Below are 23278 nucleotides of genomic sequence, written 5' to 3' on the forward strand. Positions count from 1 at the left end.
ATGTCCACCTGGTATGTTAGGCTATGGCAAAAGGACTGCCCTCTTGGCTGTGCCTTCTGCATGTATGTGCCAGACAGACTGTCCATGTTGGACGTCCACATGTCTATTTGCCATTGCCCTCCTGTAACCAGGGTGCTGTCAGTGAGGGTCTGCCGTAGGTTACAGGTGTAACTATGGTTATATGTCCACCTGGTATGTTTCTGCATGTATGTGCCAGACAGACTGTCCATGTGGGACGTCCACATGTCTATTTGCCATTGCCCTCCTGTAACCAGGGTGCTGTCAGTGAGGGTCTGCCGTAGGTTACAGGTGTAACTATGGTTATATGTCCACCTGGTATGTTAGGCTATGGCAAAAGGACTGCCCTCTTGGGTGTGCCTTCTGCATGTATCTGCCAGACAGACTGTCCATGTGGGACGTCCACATGTCTATTTGCCATTGCCCTCCTGTAACCAGGGTGCTGTCAGTGAGGGTCTGCCGTAGGTTACAGGTGTAACTATGGTTATATGTCCACCTGGTATGTTTCTGCATGTATGTGCCAGACAGACTGTCCATGTGGGACGTCCACATGTCTATTTGCCATTGCCCTCCTGTAACCAGGGTGCTGTCAGTGAGGGTCTGCCGTAGGTTACAGGTGTAACTATGGTTATATGTCCACCTGGTATGTTAGGCTATGGCAAAAGGACTGCCCTCTTGGCTGTGCCTTCTGCATGTATGTGCCAGACAGACTGTCCATGTTGGACGTCCACATGTCTATTTGCCATTGCCCTCCTGTAACCAGGGTGCTGTCAGTGAGGGTCTGCCGTAGGTTACAGGTGTAACTATGGTTATATGTCCACCTGGTATGTTTCTGCATGTATGTGCCAGACAGACTGTCCATGTGGGACGTCCACATGTCTATTTGCCATTGCCCTCCTGTAACCAGGGTGCTGTCAGTGAGGGTCTGCCGTAGGTTACAGGTGTAACTATGGTTATATGTCCACCTGGTATGTTAGGCTATGGCAAAAGGACTGCCCTCTTGGCTGTGCCTTCTGCATGTATGTGCCAGACAGACTGTCCATGTTGGACGTCCACATGTCTATTTGCCATTGCCCTCCTGTAACCAGGGTGCTGTCAGTGAGGGTCTGCCGTAGGTTACAGGTGTAACTATGGTTATATGTCCACCTGGTATGTTTCTGCATGTATGTGCCAGACAGACTGTCCATGTGGGACGTCCACATGTCTATTTGCCATTGCCCTCCTGTAACCAGGGTGCTGTCAGTGAGGGTCTGCCATAGGTTACAGGTGTAACTATGGTTATATGTCCACCTGGTATGTTAGGCTATGGCAAAAGGACTGCCCTCTTGGGTGTGCCTTCTGCATGTATGTGCCAGACAGACTGTCCATGTGGGACGTCCACATGTCTATTTGCCATTGCCCTCCTGTAACCAGGGTGCTGTCAGTGAGGGTCTGCCGTAGGTTACAGGTGTAAGTATGGTTATATGTCCACCTGGTATGTTAGGCTATGGCAAAAGGACTGCCCTCTTGGCTGTGCCTTCTGCATGTATGTGCCAGACAGACTGTCCATGTTGGACGTCCACATGTCTATTTGCCATTGCCCTCCTGTAACCAGGGTGCTGTCAGTGAGGGTCTGCCGTAGGTTACAGGTGTAACTATGGTTATATGTCCACCTGGTATGTTTCTGCATGTATGTGCCAGACAGACTGTCCATGTGGGACGTCCACATGTCTATTTGCCATTGCCCTCCTGTAACCAGGGTGCTGTCAGTGAGGGTCTGCCGTAGGTTACAGGTGTAACTATGGTTATATGTCCACCTGGTATGTTAGGCTATGGCAAAAGGACTGCCCTCTTGGGTGTGCCTTCTGCATGTATGTGCCAGACAGACTGTCCATGTGGGACGTCCACATGTCTATTTGCCATTGCCCTCCTGTAACCAGGGTGCTGTCAGTGAGGGTCTGCCGTAGGTTACAGGTGTAACTATGGTTATATGTCCACCTGGTATGTTTCTGCATGTATGTGCCAGACAGACTGTCCATGTGGGACGTCCACATGTCTATTTGCCATTGCCCTCCTGTAACCAGGGTGCTGTCAGTGAGGGTCTGCCGTAGGTTACAGGTGTAACTATGGTTATATGTCCACCTGGTATGTTAGGCTATGGCAAAAGGACTGCCCTCTTGGCTGTGCCTTCTGCATGTATGTGCCAGACAGACTGTCCATGTTGGACGTCCACATGTCTATTTGCCATTGCCCTCCTGTAACCAGGGTGCTGTCAGTGAGGGTCTGCCGTAGGTTACAGGTGTAACTATGGTTATATGTCCACCTGGTATGTTTCTGCATGTATGTGCCAGACAGACTGTCCATGTGGGACGTCCACATGTCTATTTGCCATTGCCCTCCTGTAACCAGGGTGCTGTCAGTGAGGGTCTGCCGTAGGTTACAGGTGTAACTATGGTTATATGTCCACCTGGTATGTTAGGCTATGGCAAAAGGACTGCCCTCTTGGCTGTGCCTTCTGCATGTATGTGCCAGACAGACTGTCCATGTTGGACGTCCACATGTCTATTTGCCATTGCCCTCCTGTAACCAGGGTGCTGTCAGTGAGGGTCTGCCGTAGGTTACAGGTGTAACTATGGTTATATGTCCACCTGGTATGTTTCTGCATGTATGTGCCAGACAGACTGTCCATGTGGGACGTCCACATGTCTATTTGCCATTGCCCTCCTGTAACCAGGGTGCTGTCAGTGAGGGTCTGCCGTAGGTTACAGGTGTAACTATGGTTATATGTCCACCTGGTATGTTAGGCTATGGCAAAAGGACTGCCCTCTTGGCTGTGCCTTCTGCATGTATGTGCCAGACAGACTGTCCATGTTGGACGTCCACATGTCTATTTGCCATTGCCCTCCTGTAACCAGGGTGCTGTCAGTGAGGGTCTGCCGTAGGTTACAGGTGTAACTATGGTTATATGTCCACCTGGTATGTTTCTGCATGTATGTGCCAGACAGACTGTCCATGTGGGACGTCCACATGTCTATTTGCCATTGCCCTCCTGTAACCAGGGTGCTGTCAGTGAGGGTCTGCCGTAGGTTACAGGTGTAACTATGGTTATATGTCCACCTGGTATGTTAGGCTATGGCAAAAGGACTGCCCTCTTGGCTGTGCCTTCGGCATGTATGTGCCAGACAGACTGTCCATGTTGGACGTCCACATGTCTATTTGCCATTGCCCTCCTGTAACCAGGGTGCTGTCATTGAGGGTCTGCCGTAGGTTACAGGTGTAACTATGGTTATATGTCCACCTGGTATGTTTCTGCATGTATGTGCCAGACAGACTGTCCATGTGGGACGTCCACATGTCTATTTGCCATTGCCCTCCTGTAACCAGGGTGCTGTCAGTGAGGGTCTGCCGTAGGTTACAGGTGTAACTATGGTTATATGTCCACCTGGTATGTTAGGCTATGGCAAAAGGACTGCCCTCTTGGCTGTGCCTTCTGCATGTATGTGCCAGACAGACTGTCCATGTTGGACGTCCACATGTCTATTTGCCATTGCCCTCCTGTAACCAGGGTGCTGTCAGTGAGGGTCTGCCGTAGGTTACAGGTGTAACTATGGTTATATGTCCACCTGTCCACATTGCTTCAATGTCCTTTTGCAATGTTACATAATGTCCACTAGCCATTGATGTGGTTTATGCTAATTAGGGGGTGTGGTTCATGCTAATCAAGGGGTGTGGCTTACACTAATGAAGGGGTGTGTCTAATATGTTTTAGGGTGTGTGGTTTATGCTAATTTGGGGGCGTACCTTACCCAAAATAGGGGGTGTGTCCTCAGTTGATTTGGGGGTGTGGTTCATGCTAATTAGGGTGTGTTGTGTTTAGGTTACATATGTAACCATGGTTCTGTCAGTGGGGAGCTTCAGTAGGTTACAGGTGTAAGCATGGTTATATGTCCACCTGGTATGTTAGGCTATGGCAAAATGACTGCCCTCTTGGCTGTGCCATCTGCATGTGTTTGCCAGACGGACTGTCCTTTTGGGACGTCCACGTCTACTTGGGCATTCCCAACAATGCCATGTGGACATGTAATGTGGACATGCAATATATGACTCGCTGTTGCCCCCTGGAGGGTGTGAGTTCCCACTACACAGCATGCCGAGTGGACATTTGGCAAGTGCCAAGTTGACGTCCCTTTTGCAAAAAATGTCCCAAAGGGACTGTCCCTTTGAGAAAGGGACAGTCCCTTTGGGACATTATTTGCCAAAGGGACGTCAACCTGGCACTTCCCAAATGCCATATGGAACTCTATGTTCAGGTGCACCGTGTTGCACCAAAAATGTGTCCCTTTCCAATCCGAAATGTCCTTTTGGCCAGAGACGAGTAAGTGCCAAAAGGACCAAGTTCCATTACCTAAATCAGCCTCATGGTGGCGCTATAACAAGCCGTTGAAGAATATTTGGGGCAGAGGTTTGTCGTTGGCATCCAGGGAGTGTGTGTGCAAAGTTTGGTATGGATCGGGCCAACGGTGGCAGAGATTAGCTGGTAACGGACGGACGGAAGGAAGGACGGACAAACACACACACACACACACACACACACACACGGACAGAGTGCAAAACATACTCTCCCCATGCCTTCGGCCTGGTGGAGACAACAATGCCATAGGCCTGACTCACACGGTCGCAACAGATTGATGTATGCTTGTTGTATGAGATGTATAGCTGATGCAAGCTCGCAATGCATTTCCAATGGGAGTCACATGGTTTGACACAACATTTGTGTTGTATGAGGGGGAGGGGGGCAGTCGAAACACAGCCGAAAGCCATACAACAGCTTGTAGTCCAAAATGTGACTTCCATTGGAAATGCATTGGGGCGGCCATGACACTTACATCTTGCTTACATCTAGCATGCATCAATGTTGTATGCTAGATCGAAAGGTGTGAGTGAGGCCTAAGGCTGAGCTCACACCTTTCATGCAATTCTCTGCTCGTTGGATGCTCGTTGGATGCATGTTGTGTTGTGTCATGGCCGCCCAATGCATTGCCAATGGAGGTCACATGGTTTGACCCAACATTGTGTTGTGTGAGGGGGAGGGGCGTTTCGACTGCGCCCCTCCCCCTCACACAACACAATGTTGGGTCAAACCATGTGACCTCCATTGGAAATGCATTGGGCCGCTGGGCGGCCATGACACAACACCCAACGAGCACAGAGAATTGCATGAAAGGTGTGAGCTCAGCCTTACACTTAAGTAACTAGTAACTAAAGTTTTCAAGTAATTGTAGTGGAGTAAAAGTACAATATTTACCTCTGAGATGTAGTGGAGTAGAAGTAACAGTATTGGAAACACTCAAGTAAAGTAGGCTACAAATATCGCAAAATTGTACTTAGCCTAATAAGTACAGTACGGTATACTCAAGTAAATGTTACTTCCCACCACTGGGAACCAAATGCATCCTTACAGGTTGTGAGTGGCACAAATGCAACGTGAAGAAATTTAAGGGAACTTGGAAAGACAAGTTCATTTCAGATTTATTTTTCCTAGACGAGAAAATTAAAGAAGGAACTGAAACCTCAGCCAATTAGCTGACCATGCATATACGGCCCCAGGAAGAGTAGACTTCACTGCGGCCGTGAGGGCTAAATGGGGAACCGCAATAAACCGTAAACATGAAACTGGATCCCAAGCATGGATGGCATCAATGTTTTACTGTACGTTTTGTCGCATCGACAACTGTGATGGTGGGAAAGTGGAAATTGGACAAAGACACACCACACAATGACTGGCAGTGAAGTGGCAAGAAAGACAGAACTGAAATCTTCAGTCATATGACTGAGATTTCGGTTCTTTCTTCCTGTGTGTGTGTGTGTGTGTGTGTGTGTGTGTGTGTGTGTGTGTGTGTGTGTGTGTGTGTGTGTGTGTGTGTGTGCGCGCGCGCGCATGTGCATGCGTGTGATTTATTCATGCCTTTATTCATATTAAACTAGTGTTAGTTTACTGTTAGTTTCAAATTATTTAATTATTCCGTTTGCATTATTCAAATTAGCTAGTATGTCCATTGAAACCAAAGATCTAGTTTAATCGGTTTAGGTTCAAAACATATATTTTCTACCGGCATTAATGGTATAAGTGTACAATTGTTTTATTACAATTTGTCATGTATAGCTGTAGCTCCTCATACCCACTTACGCAGGGTCTGTACCCCAAAGATAAAGATTTTATCATAATTTATGTTTTGTAGTGACTTAAAAGTGAGGTTAAAAGCATAAAAGGTGGCCCAGGCGGTGGCGTAACCGTCTGGGCACCCGACTGGTAATCCAGTCGCAGTGTGCCGCGCGTTCGACTCCCGAGCCCGACACGGCCTTTACTGCATGTCTTCCCCCATCTCTCTCCCGTTTCCTGTCAGCCTACTGTCTGTCCCTTCAAAAACCAATAAAAGGCGTAAGCCGCAAAAAAAAAGAAAAGCATAAAAGGTTAGTTTATCACACTGATATAAAATAATCTTCTATTACGACCAGTAAGACCCCTGACTGCGAGAAGCCACCTTGGTGGTGAGGTCGCGTGCACGCATCCGCCTGGGTGACGGCCGAATGCCGCTGGTGCTTTGGCATGGGGGGGTCAGATCAACATGGAATGAATTCTGTACTGGCCATATATGGAGTGTGTCTTGAGTGAACAGGGTTTGATGAGGTCAGATCAACATACGGAATGTCAGAACAGGAAGGACTGGTGGGGAAGGGTCAACATATGCAATGTCAGTGCAGGTCAGCATGCAAATATGGAGATCTAAGGGTTTGAGGTCAGATGTAGAGTTGCTGGCCGCAGTGGCCGGCTCCATATAGAGAGATCTAGATCTGATGATCCAGTCATCTCCATGTATTGTTATCCAGGGTTAGATGAGGGCAGTGTCGTGATCTTCATATATGGAGATTGGAGATGTTGTTTCACAAGGCGTGAGAGGCGTGACCATATATGGATGTCACAGTGATGTCACGAGGCGTGACCATATATGGATGTCACAGTGATGTCACAAGGCGTGACCATATATGGATGTCACAGTGATGGCACAAGGCGTGACCATATATGGATGTCACAGTGATGTCACGAGGCGTGACCTGGAGGTGTGATGTCGTGAGGTGTGACCATATGGAGGCGTGACCATATGGAGGCGTGCATGGGGTGACTAACTAACGGACGGACGCACAGGAAATGCAGGTTTTCATAGTAAATTAATAATAACGTGCCGTTATTATTGTAATTATTTAATATCAGGACTAGTTCTGACCCTTCCGGGTCCATTTGGTTTCATTTTACGCTCTCGAGAGTTAAATTATTGTTAAACATCTGCATTACTTAATTTACAAGAAGTCTACACAATTAGAGAATGTAACATAATTATTATTTTGTTGTTGGTTTGCCTGTTATCTCTCCTAATGGTATACCAACATCAATACAGCATGGAATTGTGGACAAAATCTTGTCCAACGATAACTAAATATTCTTTAGTTTGGGGTCAGAGGCTCAATGCTGAATAAATAATGGGCCTTGATATGAAAAGGGTTGAAAACCACTGGTATCGGGGGCACGGTGGCACAGTTGGTAGTGCTGTCGCCTCACAGCTAGAAGGTCCTTGGTTCGATTCCCGCTCGGGGCGTTGTGGGTGCTGGCGGCGTGTTTCCTCCTCCGCGCCATCAGTGCCCATACCCGAGGCGGGGTTGGCGAAAGGACAGAAAGGAATACGGACGCTTCATCTCCCGAGGCCGCCTGCGCTCCTCCAACTCCTCCATGCCTCGCCGTACAGGCTCCGCCTACCTGCCACCGGCAGGTACGTGGGACAATCCAGAGCCATAGAGTAAGACAGAGTTACGACAACTCCGTTCACATAATGGGGCCAGTCCAATGGCGGCTCTTCTACATAGACTTCTATTGGCGAAGTGCTATAGGCGAAGAGTGACAATATCCTGGACCGGAAGTTATGGCAGAATGCACTGGACTCAGGCAACAGCCCAGCTTTAATGATCTTAAATCCCTTTATGTTAGATCGTTTTTTTAATAATAGTACAACTTAAACATTACAGAGAGTAGATAGTTGTCACTGTACTACCGTAATACTTTAAAACAGTTGTCATGTTGCACACATGCCTAAAATTGCTGATATTTGCGCCGCCCTCGTTGTAAACAATGTATTTCAAACTCCAGCTTGTCACTCTCCTGGCTGCATGAACAGTGCTCAGTTTTCTGCCCCCTCAATGTCGTAACTCTGTCCTACTTTATGGCTCTGGGACCATCATTAGGGCTGTTATGAATCGTATTCGTGAAAGGTAACAAAAGTATATTCACATGCACATGTTGTATGAATACTGCAATATAGAAATATTCTGTTACAATTAAAAGAACAAAATTCAAAATGTAAATTTCCGGATGGACAAAAGAGAAAGTACTCATTTTGCAGAATGTTTCAAGTTTTCAAATCTTTAGAAAATAGCCGAAATAAGGTGGTTAATGCATGTTTATGTTTGTGTCTTTATCCAGTAACTGTAGTTATGAGTAGAAGTATGACTTTTATATAGATTCTTTTTTAATGGACTGAGCTGGATTGCTAATCAATTTCGTTGTCTTTCACAATGACAATAAAGATATTCTGATTCCGAAGTACAGAGCTAACTCAGGTCCAGTGTATGACAACGACAACCATAGATTAATATCTCCATGATAATGATTATTGTGAGCGTGACCCGAGATGAACGATAATGAATGATATTATGGTTTCATACCTCCAGGTGGCATCAAGCTGCCCACCGCAGTGGACTGGAAGGACATGGGATATGTCACTGATGTTAAGGACCAGGGGCAGTGTGGTTCCTGCTGGGCTTTCAGCGCGGTATGCTGCGTGTGTGTGTGTGTGTGTGTGTGTGTGTGTGTGTGTGTGTGTGTGTGTGTGTGTGTGTGTGTGTGTGTGTGTGTGTGCGCGTGCGTGCGTGCGTGCGTGCGTATTATTATTCATTCATTCATTCAGCTGACTCAATGATGCTGACTCAGAGATTACAAATCGCACATATGCAGCACTGTTTAAATCTGAAATCTTGAAAAGAACACTTTTGTTATTGTTGAAGACAGAAAGGGTAGGCATTATACTGTTTTTGTAATGTTAGTTGTGACCTAACTCTGTACATGACAAGACCGAAATAAAACTATATATAGAAGATATGTGTTTGTCCTTGTCTGTCCCACCCACCTCCAGACGGGTTCTCTGGAGGGACAGCACTTCAAACAGACGGGGAAACTGGTCTCTCTCAGCGAGCAGCAGCTGGTGGACTGTTCCGGAAGCTACGGAAACCAGGGCTGCATCGGAGGAGAGGTGGACCAGGCCTTTGATTACATTGCACAGAACGAAGGCCTGGACACCGAGGAGTCCTACCCCTACGAAGAAGAAGTCAGTGGTGGAACAATAAGTGTACTCTACTGTACTCTGAATTCCTTTACTACATTTTAAAACTTATATCTTCATATAATTGGCCATCACTGATGCTCATGATAATAGGCCTATCTACCTCTGAGACAAAGCACGAGTAGACAGAAAATTGTGACATATCATCAAAGTCAAAGTCGTACGATTTGTCACACACGTTACTGCAGTGAAATTTTGTTCTCCGTGCCGCGCTCGGAAATCATTTGATTCGTTGATTTGACCCCCCCAATCCAACCCATTGATGCTGAGTGCCAAGCAGGATAGTCACCATGTCTGTCTACTCACACAGACATAAACACCTATAGATAAATCGGATGTGCGGATGGCACGCTGGGCTGGTCAATCACAGACTTATCAATTCAATTGAGCTTTATATTGGCATGAGAAAACAAACGTTTACATTGCCTCTGATTGGCCTATACCGAACGCCCCCTTCTGTGACGCACGCAGAAGCTTGCCTTCCCTGAAATGGCGCCCGAGATACAGACGCTATGACATCATGGATAGGCAGGTTTGGTCATGTCAACGATTTCCGAAATGGCGCCATATTATAATGAGCATTAGTGAGGACCTGTTACTGAATATGAGGATAGGTTGAAAGTGGTCCTTTAAGTAGCCTAAACGTAGCCACACCGTCATGTAAAAATAAATAAAGAAACAAATAAACAAATAAATCAAATTATACTTGAGTACAAGTGCCAGTTATTATTATGCAGAGCTAGATAAAGGTTTGTCAATTAAAAATAAAAAACTTTAGCACCTTTATTTTACAGTTTACACTATACTCTAAGTATATTTTCACTTTGCAATACATTTGAGCATAACCTCCTTCCATAATACTCAAGCCAAAATGTTTACACAGGCGTGGTTCCCAAACTTTTCAAGTCGAGATCTAACAGACAGATTAGACGCCCGGGACCCAAACTAGGGAAAATTAGCAGATTTACAAGCACATAATGCGTCACATCGCGGCACGTTGTGAGCTTGTAGATCGACTATTTTCATTACTATTTTTTTATTTATGGAATTTCTTAGATTTGTTTGTTAAAAGAAATTAATTGAATATAAAAAAATAATCAGATTTTCACTCGAGTCGTGACCCTTAAAAATTGGTCTGTGCGTGACACAAAAATGGGTCCTCCAGTCCTGACCCACTGTTTGGGAAACAGCGTTGTGCATGATCGTGGTGTTCCTATATACTACTCGACTAATAACCGCGAGTGCTCTTTCGTCCTTCCTCCACTGCATGGCGCCAGGGCGGGGATTGTCGCTTTGACCCCAGCACCGTGGGAGCGACCTGCAGCGGCTGGGCGGACCTCACCGGAGCCACCGAGGAGTTACTGCAGAATGTTGTGGCCACCCAGGGACCGGTGTCTGTCGCCATCGACGCCAACCACGAGTCCTTCCAGCACTTCAAGTCAGGTGAGAACCATGCAGCGCTATTGTATACTGAAACTAACATGGCCGAGCGGTCCGGGCACCAAGGCTGGTAATCCTGGCCTGACAGCGTGGCGCAGGTTCTTGTCCCGAACCCGACGACCTTTGCTGCGTGTGTGTCCCCCCCCCCCATCTCTTTCCCCCTTTCCTGTCAAACTAGTCACTGTGTGACTGTGTGACTGTGTGTGTGTGTGTGTGTGTGTGTGTGTGTGTGTGTGTGTGTGTGTGTGTGTGTGTGTGTGTGTGTGTGTGTGTGTGTGTGTGCGCGTGCGTGCGTGCGTATTAGTATTCATTCATTCATTCAGTGCCAAGCAGGATAGTCACCATGTCTGTCTACTCACACAGACATAAACACCTATAGACTAGAAAAAGTGCCCTTCTGGGCACAGGTCTCCACCAGGAGGATAGGATTGTGTGATGTTTGGCAAAATGTTTAGGAGTAATATAAACATGTTTATGTGTGTGTGACGTGACTTGGCCTGTTGTAGCGCCACCATGAGGCTGATTTGAAAACTGTCAAGTGGCATTTCTTCCTCAGCCTAGTAGTGGGAATAGGCATGCACAGTTTCACTGCAATCGGACGCTGCGTTGCGGAGTTGTGGCGATTTGTACAAAACGGGCTACTCCTGAAAACTTTAGAAGCCAATCGTAGCCAATCAGGATGGATAATTATGAGAACTCAAACAAATCACATGATCACATGACTATGGAGAGCATGTGTACCGATTTGCGTGACATTTGGATAAAATCTGAAGGAGTAATATTAGAAAATGTGTTTTACATATGTCGGCCTCCTGGTGGCGCTATAAAGAGCAGATGTGAAAAATTCCAGGCAAAGGTTTTTCCTTGGCCTCTAGGGAGTGTGCATACATGGTTTTACACAGATCGGTGAAGTTATAGGTAAAAACACAAATCGGCCAGTTATAGCGCCACCATGTGGCTGAGTTGAAAATATTCAAGTGGCATTTCTTCCTCGACCTAGTGGGAATGTGCGTGCAACATTTCACGGAAATCACACCATGTGTTCATGATTTGCATCATTTTGTTTGAAACGGAGCACTCCTGCGAACTTTGGAAGCCAATCTTAGCCAATCAGGATGGAGTCTGAAAAATCTGAAAGACCCGTTTCGTTGAATGGCTCTAGAGAGACTGTGTACCAATTTGCGTAATGTTTGGACAAAATCTGTAGGTGTACTGTCAAAACATTTGTTTTGCACAAAGCGGCCTCCTGGTGGCGCTATAACAGGCCAATGTGAAAACTTTGGGGCAGAGGTTCAGCTCTGGCATTCAGGGAGTGTGTGTGCAGAGTATGGTTGCGATCAAGCCAACAGTGCCAGAGATTAGCTGTTCACAGACGGACACACGGACGGACACACGGACGGACACACGGACACACGGACGGACGGACGGAGTGCAAAACATACTCTCTCCCCATGCCTTCGGCCTGGTGGAGACAATAATCGAAAATATGAAAAAGCTATACTGTGGAAGGGTTATCATCTATACATTTATACTTACATTTATACATTGATCCTATAAACAATTTAATATAGGTCTAGTTTTTCCCACGAATTTTGGAGCTCTGGCTCATGGACTAATAACCAAAAATAACTGAACCGGTTCCCATTGGGAACCAACCGGTGGAAAGGGGGTTTGATTGATTGATTGATAATTTTATTAGACAAAAAAAATGCAAACAGTACAGGGTACAGTCAAGCACAGCAATTGGTCCAAAAGGACAGCACCGAAGAAAGACCTTGCGGTCTTGTTTCCATTCGGGTCCTATGCATTCATTCACAACATGTCACAACAGTGACAACAAACAATACGTTTCTCAAACACATTAAATCTACATGTACAGGTTGGAATATAAATACATTAATAAACAAAAAGGGGGGAGGGGGGAGCCAATCACCTTCTCTCCCTTTGACCTGATGACAGTGACAGGTGAGTTTTCAGACCCTTTTTAAAGGAAACCAGTGATCTGCTTGTTTTGAGGGAAGGGGGCAAGGCATTCCACACTTGAGTGGCAGTGCTGTGAAATGTGAATTTACCCATATTTGTTCTGAAAATGGGTGGCACCAGATCATTATTTACGCTCCCTCTAGTATTATGGCTGTGGGAGTTGCTCACCTTTTTGAGGTAATAAGTCAAGTAAATAGGCACTGTGGGCATGGATGGCAGAGTTGCATTTATTATCTTGAATGCTAGTCCCATTTTTAGTTGATTAACTCTGTCTTCAACAGTGAGCCAGCCTATGCTATCAAATTGTGTTGCACAGAGGTGGGTCATGGGCCCTAGTCCTAGCAAAAGTCTGATTAGTTTGTTTTGGGAGGTCTGGAGCTTATTTTTTTGTGACATTGAGATGTTGGAAAACCAGGAGGTGCATGCATAGTCAAATAAGGGCTGAATAAGAGCTCCAGCTAGTGTCCTGAGAGCCGTCTTGTTAACATAGGAGGAGATTCTGCCCTATGTACAGGAGCAACATAACATTATTCTCAGTCCTAAATGGGTTAAGCTTTTCAGTGCCAGGGCTGTGCAGAGAACACTGGATGGTGTGGGAAAGTTCACAAAGGGCACATTGAACAATTTTTGAAAACACCATAACCTGTTGAATTTGTGTGTGACCCAAGCTGAAAAGAAGTAATCATAAAAAACACCAAGAACTAATACAGAGAATAACTAGAAAAAGTGCCCTTCTGGGCACAGGTCTCCACCAGGAGGATAGGACTGTGTGAGATGTTTGGCAAAATGTTTAGGATTAATATAAACATGTTTTTTAAGCATTTTGTTCCAAAAATGTGTTTTGCAAAAATCAACCTGTTGGTGGCGCTATAACAGGCCAATGTGAAAAGGGTGGGATATATTCCTCAGCCTAGTAAGAAAATGTGTGAAAGATTTCACGTAAATTGCATGCTGCGTTCATGATTTGAGGCTTTTGTTCAAAACGGGGCAATCTTGCAAACTGTGAAAGCCAATTATAGCCAATTAGGATGGAATATGAAATATCGGACAGATCCGACTTGAGCACATGACCATAGAGATACTGTGTAACGATTTGTGAGATTTTTGGACAGAATCTGGAGGAGTAATATCAAAAAATGTGTTTTACAAAAGTCGGCCTCCTGGTGGCGCTATAAAAGGCAGATGCGGAAAATGCAGGTCAAAGGTTTGTCCTTGGCCTCTAGGGAGTGTGCATGCAACGTATCACGCAGATCGGTGCAGTTTTAGGTAAACAATGTGAAAAGCTGCCTCATGGTGGCGCTATAACAGGCCGTTCTGGAAAATGTGGGGCAGAGGTTCATCGTTGGCATCCAGGGAGTGTGTGTGCAAAGTTTGGCATTGATCGGGCCAACGGTGCCGGAGATTAGCTGATAACGGACGGACAGAAGGACGGACGGAAGGACACACACACACACGGACGGAGTGCAAAACATACTCTCTCCCCATGCCTTCGGCCTGGTGGAGACAATAAGCGGATGTGCGGATGGCACGCTGGGCTGGCCAATCACAGACTTATCAATTCAATTGAGCTTTATATTGGCATGAGAAAACAAACGTTTACATTGCCTCTGATTGGCCTATACCGAATGCCCCCTTCTGTGACGCACGCAGAAGCTTGCCTTCCCTGAAATGGCGCCCGAGATACAGACGCTATGACATCATGGATAGGCAGGTTTGGTCATGTCAACGATTTCCGAAATGGCGCCATATTATAATGAGCATTAGTGAGGACCTGTTACTGAATATGAGGATAGGTTGAAAGTGGTCCTTTAAGTAGCCTAAACGTAGCCACACCGTCATGTAAAAATAAATAAAGAAACAAATAAACAAATAAATCAAATTATACTTGAGTACAAGTGCCAGTTATTATTATGCAGAGCTAGATAAAGGTTTGTCAATTAAAAATAAAAAACTTTAGCACCTTTATTTTACAGTTTACACTATACTCTAAGTATATTTTCACTTTGCAATACATTTGAGCATAACCTCCTTCCATAATACTCAAGTCAAAATGTTTACACAGGCGTGGTTCCCAAACTTTTCAAGTCGAGATCCAACAGACAGATTAGACGCCCGGGACCCAAACTAGGGAAAATTAGCAGATTTACAAGCACATAATGCGTCACATCGCGGCACGTTGTGAGCTTGTAGATCGACTATTTTCATTACTATTTCTTTATTTATGGAATTTCTTAGATTTGTTTGTTAAAAGAAATTAATTGAATATAAAAAAATAATCAGATTTTCACTCGAGTCGTGACCCTTAAAAATTGGTCTGTGCGTGACACAAAAATGGGTCCTCCAGTCCTGACCCACTGTTTGGGAAACAGCGTTGTGCATGATCGTGGTGTTCCTATATACTACTCGACTAATAACCGCGAGTGCTCTTTCGTCCTTCCTCCACTGCATGGCGCCAGGGCGGGGATTGTCGCTTTGACCCCAGCACCGTGGGAGCGACCTGCAGCGGCTGGGCGGACCTCACCGGAGCCACCGAGGAGTTACTGCAGAATGTTGTGGCCACCCAGGGACCGGTGTCTGTCGCCATCGACGCCAACCACGAGTCCTTCCAGCACTTCAAGTCAGGTGAGAACCATGCAGCGCTATTGTATACTGAAACTAACATGGCCGAGCGGTCCGGGCACCAAGGCTGGTAATCCTGGCCTGACAGCGTGGCGCAGGTTCTTGTCCCGAACCCGACGACCTTTGCTGCGTGTGTGTCCCCCCCCCCCATCTCTTTCCCCCTTTCCTGTCAAACTACTGTTAATCTGTCAATAAAGATAAAAAGCCCCAAAAATATTGTAGAAAAAAAAAGCACAACTTTATATGTTTAGGCCCTCAAAAACGCAATTCATTTTCGATAAAATTTCCAGTAGAACTCAGGTACTATTTCTTCTGTTCTATTCTATATTCATTTTTTTTTTACAAAGCTAAATAAAACGTGTGTTAGGATTAGGTATATTTAGAGATCAGGGTCACTGTATCACAGGTTAGGGGTAAAAAATAAAATAACATCAAAATCTCTTCTAAAATGATGATGTCCTTAAGTTACAAGTAGTACCGTAATTACATGTGTGTGCGTGCGTGCGTGCGTGCGTGCGTGCGTGCGTGCGTGCGTGCGTGCGTGCGTGTTCCTGTAGATGATGTGTATGATGAACCAGAGTGCGGCAGCAGTGAGTCTGACCTGGATCACGCTGTCCTGGTGGTGGGTTATGGTACTACAGAGGATGGGCTGGACTACTGGCTAGTGAAGAACAGGTAAACATAGTACAGTACAGTACAGTACAGTACAGTACAGTACAGTACAGTACAGTACAGTACAGTACAGTACAGTACAACAATGGTGGGACCTGACATGACATTGCAAGTGGGTCCCCAAATACTTGTCAAAACACTAACATTTTAATAACGTTCATATTTTTAAAAGAATAATGTTAATGTCTTGGTACACATGTATATGCACTACCCTGACAGTTGGTATAAATGTGTGTTTGTCTAGCTGGGGAGAGGGCTGGGGCGACATGGGCTACATCAAGATGAGCAGGACCGAACAAGGACAACCAGTGTGGGATTGCCACAGCAGCCAGCTTCCCCCTCGTCTGAACGACCAGCTACCCCCTCGCCTGGGGGGGGGGGGGGGGGGGGGGGGGGGATGCATGGGACAAGGACAGCTGGCTACTAGACTACGACACAGTGGACTACTGGTGGACAATAATGACCTACACACACTGGGGGTGGAGCCGTTAGATGTTTGGTGGTTATTGTGCCCTGTTGTTATTGTCTGTCCTGACGAAGGTCTTAACGACGATACGTCAAATAAAGAGCAACAATTTTGTTCCAAGTTCCTGACAGTGTTTCATTTCCAATTTCTGTTGTCATTCAGAGATCCCCTTTTAAATTTAAATAGTGATGCAAATAGCCGATGTACCACGTCAGGCCCACAACACGTCACATTGTGATTCTTATAGTGAGCGTGTAAGGCTTGGTTATAATGGAAACTTATACCGTATACAACGAACCATCACAGAACTGGAAAAGCTTCAGGTTCTGGACAGGTTCAGCTTCCGGGTTAACACTTTGTATAGTCCAACAGAGGGAGCCCGCATCAGACTTCTGGCATGTGTGCTTGGGGAGTGTGTGTGTGTGTGTGTGTGTGTGTGTGTGTGTGTGTGTGTGTGTGTGTGTGTGTGTGTGTGTGTGTGTGTGTGTGTGTGTGTGTGTGTGTGTGTGTGTGTGTGTGTGTGTGTGTGTGTGTGTGTGTGTGTAAGGCCTGTTCTGACATCATTCAGGCATAAAGGGGACACAGACTTAATATCTGGGTGGGGCATGCATTTCCAACTTGCATTGTTAAAAATTCACAATGCAATTAACACATTTGTACCCATTTCTGTTTAGTAGTGCAGGACACCCATGCAGCATTTATAGGCTACTCCCACTTGGTGGAGATGTCAATACATTAAAATAGCCTGAACAGTGTCCATAACGTATAGTCTACTCTAGTCTAGTCTATACACATATCATTTATGAATTAGGTTAATTATATTAGGTAGTCCTAATATAGAAGACCTACTGTTCCACTGACTGAGGTATAGGTGTAACGGCCTATTTTGACATATTTCACTTTGACTGTATTCTCTTTGTTTGGTAAAATTGAATAAACATATAATTATTAATCAAAACTAAGTGTGCTTTGCAGATGGAGACACAAAATGATTGTTACTGTAAAATAGCTCGAACCAGTGCTGGTTATTTAGTTAGGACCCACGACAGTGGTGTTCGATACGAACTTAACCGGGATGTGAAAACCTCCAATGAAAAGCTCTATAATTTGCTTGGCCAGATATTCCGTCCTATCCAACTGACTCAGGCCAAAGATATTAGAAGATATTCTGCCCCCTTAAGTCTCTGACTGTAATGCTTTTATACCTTTTAGTTATATGTGTGTCATAATGACAATGCTATCCAATCGCATATGACGATGACACACGTGTACATCCCTATATGGGGTTCCCACATCAATCCGATGTCAGCATTGGATATTTCCATTATCTCCACATATGGGCCATAAATCATCATCATATGTGGAGATCCAAGTGACAGCCTTTTATCCCCATATATGGAGATCCATTTGAGAGCCTTCGCAACAGTTACGTTATTGTCAAAATACAACCTAGAAAGTAGAGCTGCGTATTATAATTACAGTGGTTCAGGAGTCTGGACAATAAGCCAGTGGTTCACAAACGCCTGGGAGCTGGGACCCCAGTTTAACCAAGTAGGAGTGTGACGATATATTCTAACAGCGAAAAGATACATGGTTGACGATATGATACATAGACGGTATTGGTTCATTATGGTGATACGGTACGATTCAATGATTTAAAATACATACAGTGACTATTTAGCAAAGAAATTAAATCTGTGTGAAACACGTGGATAGTAAGGGAAAATGTATGAATATGGATATGAATAAGTACAGCCATTCTCTGGCAAATACATAGACATTATATTTGAACACAGTTTTTTCAAGCACTATAGGAAGAAGGAAGTACATGTTTCACCCTCTACAGCATATTGTGCCCTACTCCTCACAATTGCCTGCATATGCTACACTTGTTTTTCTCATGTTCATCTAACTCAGGCTTTATTTTCAAATATTTATTTACCAGCATTTTCAATTTCCCTTGATAGCTTTTCCCCAGTTCATTTTCCTCCTGTTTCTTTCTGAAATGACTTTGTTTTGCATATAGGCCTATACTTTAGAGTTGCCGAAATATTAATAGGCCTATTACATTTTACAGTTTAAAATTGATTGATATTTGATATTTTCGCCTGGCCAACTTGTATAATTCCTGCATACGCTACTGGCGTGTCACTACAATGTTTTAATAGCATGTTAGTAACAGCACGTCCCTAGCAGGACTTTTACATTCTTGTTGTGTTCATATAGTTTTAAGCAGACTTATGGCATGTTTCAAGATGCTCCCCTGTTTGTGTTCATACAGTCTCTATATAGTAAAGTGCACTAACCGTGCACTTCATGAACATGAAGAGACAACACGCTGCTCAAGCTGTGAAGATCAGAACACAAGATACTGTAAGTGCTTCACACCTTCCATTAGACTAGAGCACACACACACACGCGCACACACGCGCACACGATGCACCACAGCAGAGGCAGTAACTGTCAGCACTTCCTGTGCGGTTTATTTTAGGGTTTTTTTCTTCAGGTTTAAAGTAAACGTTTTTTTCTAAACAAGTTTGTGATGAGACAGCAACAGAGCACATTTCTGACCGTATACTTTTAGTATTAGTAACTAAAAGTGAGCTTGCGTGTGTGTGTGCGAGCGAGTGTGTATATGTTCAGCACAGTTCATTTGGTCTCACTCCATGTCTCGGCTCAGTAAAGACTGCTTCACACTCCCAGGGGTCGGCAACAGGCGGCCCGCGGGCCAAAATTGGCCCCCCAGAAATAATATCTGGCCCGTGAGATAATTTTGAGATTTTTTATTTTTTTATTTTTTTATTTTTTTTTAAAGTCCCACGTTAGCGACCATATTTACAATATGAAAACTGTCACTTAGACAATGTAGGTTACACACCGCTGGAATTAAACATGGAACCTGCAGGCAGCATTAGGTGAGTAATTCATTGTATATGTGTTGGACGTTCGTGGTTGTGCTAATGATAAACGGACAGGTGCTGCCAGTGGGATCCTCCTGCTGCTTAACGACGACACTGTTCTGTGACTAGGTGTACTAGTGTAGCTTTGCATCTGCCCGTGTGAAAGCAGCATAACGTCGTGTCAGCACCATATTTTTCCAGCAAAAAAAAAAGAAAAAAGTTGATTTATATTGGTCAAATAGACCCGAATTAGACCCGAATTAGACCTTCACAGGCGCACGCGCGCTGCGCGCGCGCACGCGCCAGACGGCCGGCCCGCGATGGAATGTCTGGGAATAATATTGGCCCGAGGACAATCTCAGTTGCCGACCCCTGGATTCTATAGAAGTGTGAGTGAGGTGAGGCTGCAGCTATAGAGACAAATACAGTGTTTAGAGATCATGACAGCAAACATATAAACATGCAACATAACCTATATCGTTGCTGTCGGGAGGAAACCTCATAACTAAATTTTTGAGGTTTTTGATTTTTTTTTTGTGCATAAATCAGTGCTATTGATGTATATGGAAACCACAATTCACATCACTATTGAACACCATTTACGTCTGTGTGTTGTATCAAAAATATTGAACCAATGGAAAGTAGTAAAACGCTTTGGACAAAACCTCTTAACTCCATTGGACCCTCAAACTGTCTGCTAAAACAGCTAACTCCACCAGCTCTCCCCCTCTCATGCACGTAATTGAGAATATATAAAGTCACACCACCAACATCGATGAGACAGTATTGTTTTCAGAATATAAGGTTCTTAATTTCCTGAAAAACTGGTGGTTTCTTCCCGACAGCAGAGATATGCTACACAACCACAATGTTGCACATAGACATACAACAACGACATACAAATCCCCATGAAAAGCAACACTAAAGGCCCTGGCACATCCAAAGTGTCAGAAGCCCCAGTCCAAATGCACTCATTCAGGGACGCTGCTGACAATGTGGTTGCCCTGCTGCGCATGATATGTTTGTGCTGAGGCCAAATTGGCATTTTATGCGTGGCACAGCTGAGCACCATAACACACTACTTACCCAACACCAACAGGTCCCAACAGGGTTCAAGAGAACTTTGTCAGTGGTCAGACTTTTCAGTGTGCATGTGAGAACGGAGAGAAGAGAGCAGTATAGAGCCCTGCACTGCATACACGCTCACTCTTGCTGTCTCAGTGTGATACACACGCCACATACTGTACACTATTTGGTACTTTTTGTAGTTATAATAGCTACCAGTGCCACCAGCAAAGTGCTTTCTTACATACTAGATTATAGAGACACATCAGAATGGCAGGCAGTAGAGAATAAACCAAACAGCAGGGGGGAAGGGCAACTTGACAGAACAACCAAGGGGAAAACTCTGAAAAGGAAGGCGACTCAGGCATGGCACGCTCTATGCACAAAGCGTGACAGATTCTGCTATAGCCTATATGTTGGTTTGTTTACTGTTTAGTGATAAAACAATTTTGCACATTAAGCGAATCATCGGGGGAGCCAAAAACCACTGTTATATCGGGAACTCAGCAAAGGTGATCTGTCATCAATACAATGCGGACAATATGGTGCATCCATTCTTCATGTATTCATGAATGAATAATTAATTCATTTGATTATTTGTTTAAAATTATTAATTTGTTCATTCATTCATTCATTCATTCATGAGTGGGTGGGGGACATTGGTCACACTTGGTTTCTGACTTGCAGGCTCAGAAACGGTTATCTCCATTTGAAAGTGCACAGTTTGCACTTTTAGGACGGCCCCTAAGCACGCTGTTAGCGAACACACACACACACACACACACACACACACACACACACACACACACACACACACACACACACACACACACACACACACTGGAACCATTAGGTCTGTCGTGAGATTTTGGTTGACGATTGTTATCATTTAGATTCATGATTTGATTGTGTTTTTTGGCATGGAATACAATTCATAAACATCTAAATCATACTTCTGTTTGCTCATTTAGACTATTTAAACAAAAAATACGGTATGCACACATAAGTGACTGGTGCAAATCATCAATATAATAATAATAACTTTATTTATACAGCACCTTTTCGCACCTTTTCAAAAACAAGTTTACAAAGTGCTTCACAGTAACAATAAAAACAACAATAAAAGATACAGTAACAATCAAAAAGAATGTATAAACAGTGCAACAGTTTATAAAAAGGATGTGCGTTTTTAGAAGGGATTTAAAAGAGGACACTGAGTTTGCCCCCGCGAAATGTGTTAGTGTAGTTAACAGTTAATTTAGTATTTTCCTCCCTCTCTGAAATCTGAAATTATCTTGCATACAGATTTATTTGATTGTATAGATCCTCTGTAAATTAAGAAAGAACAACATGAGACAGAAACAGTGACTGCTTAATTAAGTTAATTTAGGACCTTCTATAGTTAATTTTGTTTTATTAAACACATTTCTTTCATGTAGCCCATGTTTTGTAATGGCATCATCATGCTATTTTGCCCGTGGATATACAGAGTGAACTTAACAATGATATAAATATGATAATACCTTTTTATATAATCACCAACATGAATTATGTTTGTTATTTACAGCTAGGTAGAGTAGTGGGGCGAGATGGAAAAGGGGTGACCGTACCTGTTACCAGTTTGCCTGCCTGAGGTCCCTGCATGCAGGCAGTTCCACAGCCGAGGGGCCCGTGCAGCAAAAGCCTGGTCGCCCTTTGTGACATGGCGAGATTTTGGAACTGTCAATAAAGCCTTTCTTGATGATCTCAGCTATAGGCAACAGCCTAGTGCTCATAGGGAGTTTAAAGATCACAGATATAAGCAGGAGCCTGACCATTCAGGGCTTTATAAACAAACAAACACACATAACATGCTATGGCCAAAACAGGACTGTAGAATGATTTAAAACTTTCAAAAATATAAAATAAAACTGACATAGATCTACAAACACAGATCTACACAGGTGGCCAAGATTAATTAAATCTCTTCTTTACATATGCCAATTCCACCACTGAGTTCACTATGGAACATGATCTCCATCAAATTCATTTTCTAGACCTCACCATCTTCAAAGGGGATGATGGGAAACTAGAAACCACCATCTACAGAAAACCCCTCAGTAGGAACACCCTCCTTAAAGCCGACAGTAACCACCCTAAACGGCTCACAAGCAACATCCCTGTAGGCCAATTCCTACGTTTTAGGAGAAACTGTAGCTCTACTCCAGACTTTGTAAACAAAGCCACAGAGCTCACTAATCGTTTTCTAGAGAGAGGTTATGCCACAACAGACATTGACTCAGCATATGCTTTACGCACTGACCGTGAGACCCTTTTACAAAACTCAATATACACCAGCAGCAGGCTCTATTAAAAACATCATTTTAAAACAGTGGCATGTCCTTCAAAGTGATCCACAAATGTCCAATAACTGTATTGACCCCCCTCTGTTCTGTTTCAGACACAGTCGCAGCCTGAGAGACCGTCTGGTGCACTCGGACCTCACCCCAGCCCCCCCCCCCTCTTGGCTTTCAACCTTTGCTTCTGCTCTACACTGCTGCTGTGCTGCCCCCCCCCCCTCATATAAATTATGTACTTAAATATGAACTTAACAGTTGTCTCTTAAACTAAAAATGTTGTTCTATTTTTGTAGGCTACTTGACATTTTACTTAAATATGAACTTGACAGTTGTCTCTTAAACAAAAAATGC

At 44.4% G+C, this 23278-nt stretch overlaps 1 protein-coding gene across 1 annotated transcript; it reads left to right on the forward strand.

The window, feature by feature from the left end:
* Nucleotides 1-6747: 6747 nt before the first annotated feature.
* Nucleotides 6748-23045, forward strand: LOC306939506 (procathepsin L-like; the record flags this gene model as incomplete). Its single annotated transcript, XM_079524093.1, has 9 exons — nt 6748-6759; nt 7691-7820; nt 8776-8876; nt 9237-9428; nt 10721-10886; nt 15288-15488; nt 16043-16160; nt 16402-16523; nt 23029-23045. 9 exons carry the CDS (start codon nt 6748-6750, stop codon nt 23043-23045), a joined length of 1059 nt encoding a protein of 352 aa, XP_079380219.1.
* Nucleotides 23046-23278: the final 233 nt, after the last annotated feature.

Source organism: Electrona antarctica (genome assembly GCF_951216825.1).
Source record: "Electrona antarctica genome assembly, chromosome: 16".
Taxonomy (NCBI): domain Eukaryota; kingdom Metazoa; phylum Chordata; class Actinopteri; order Myctophiformes; family Myctophidae; genus Electrona; species Electrona antarctica.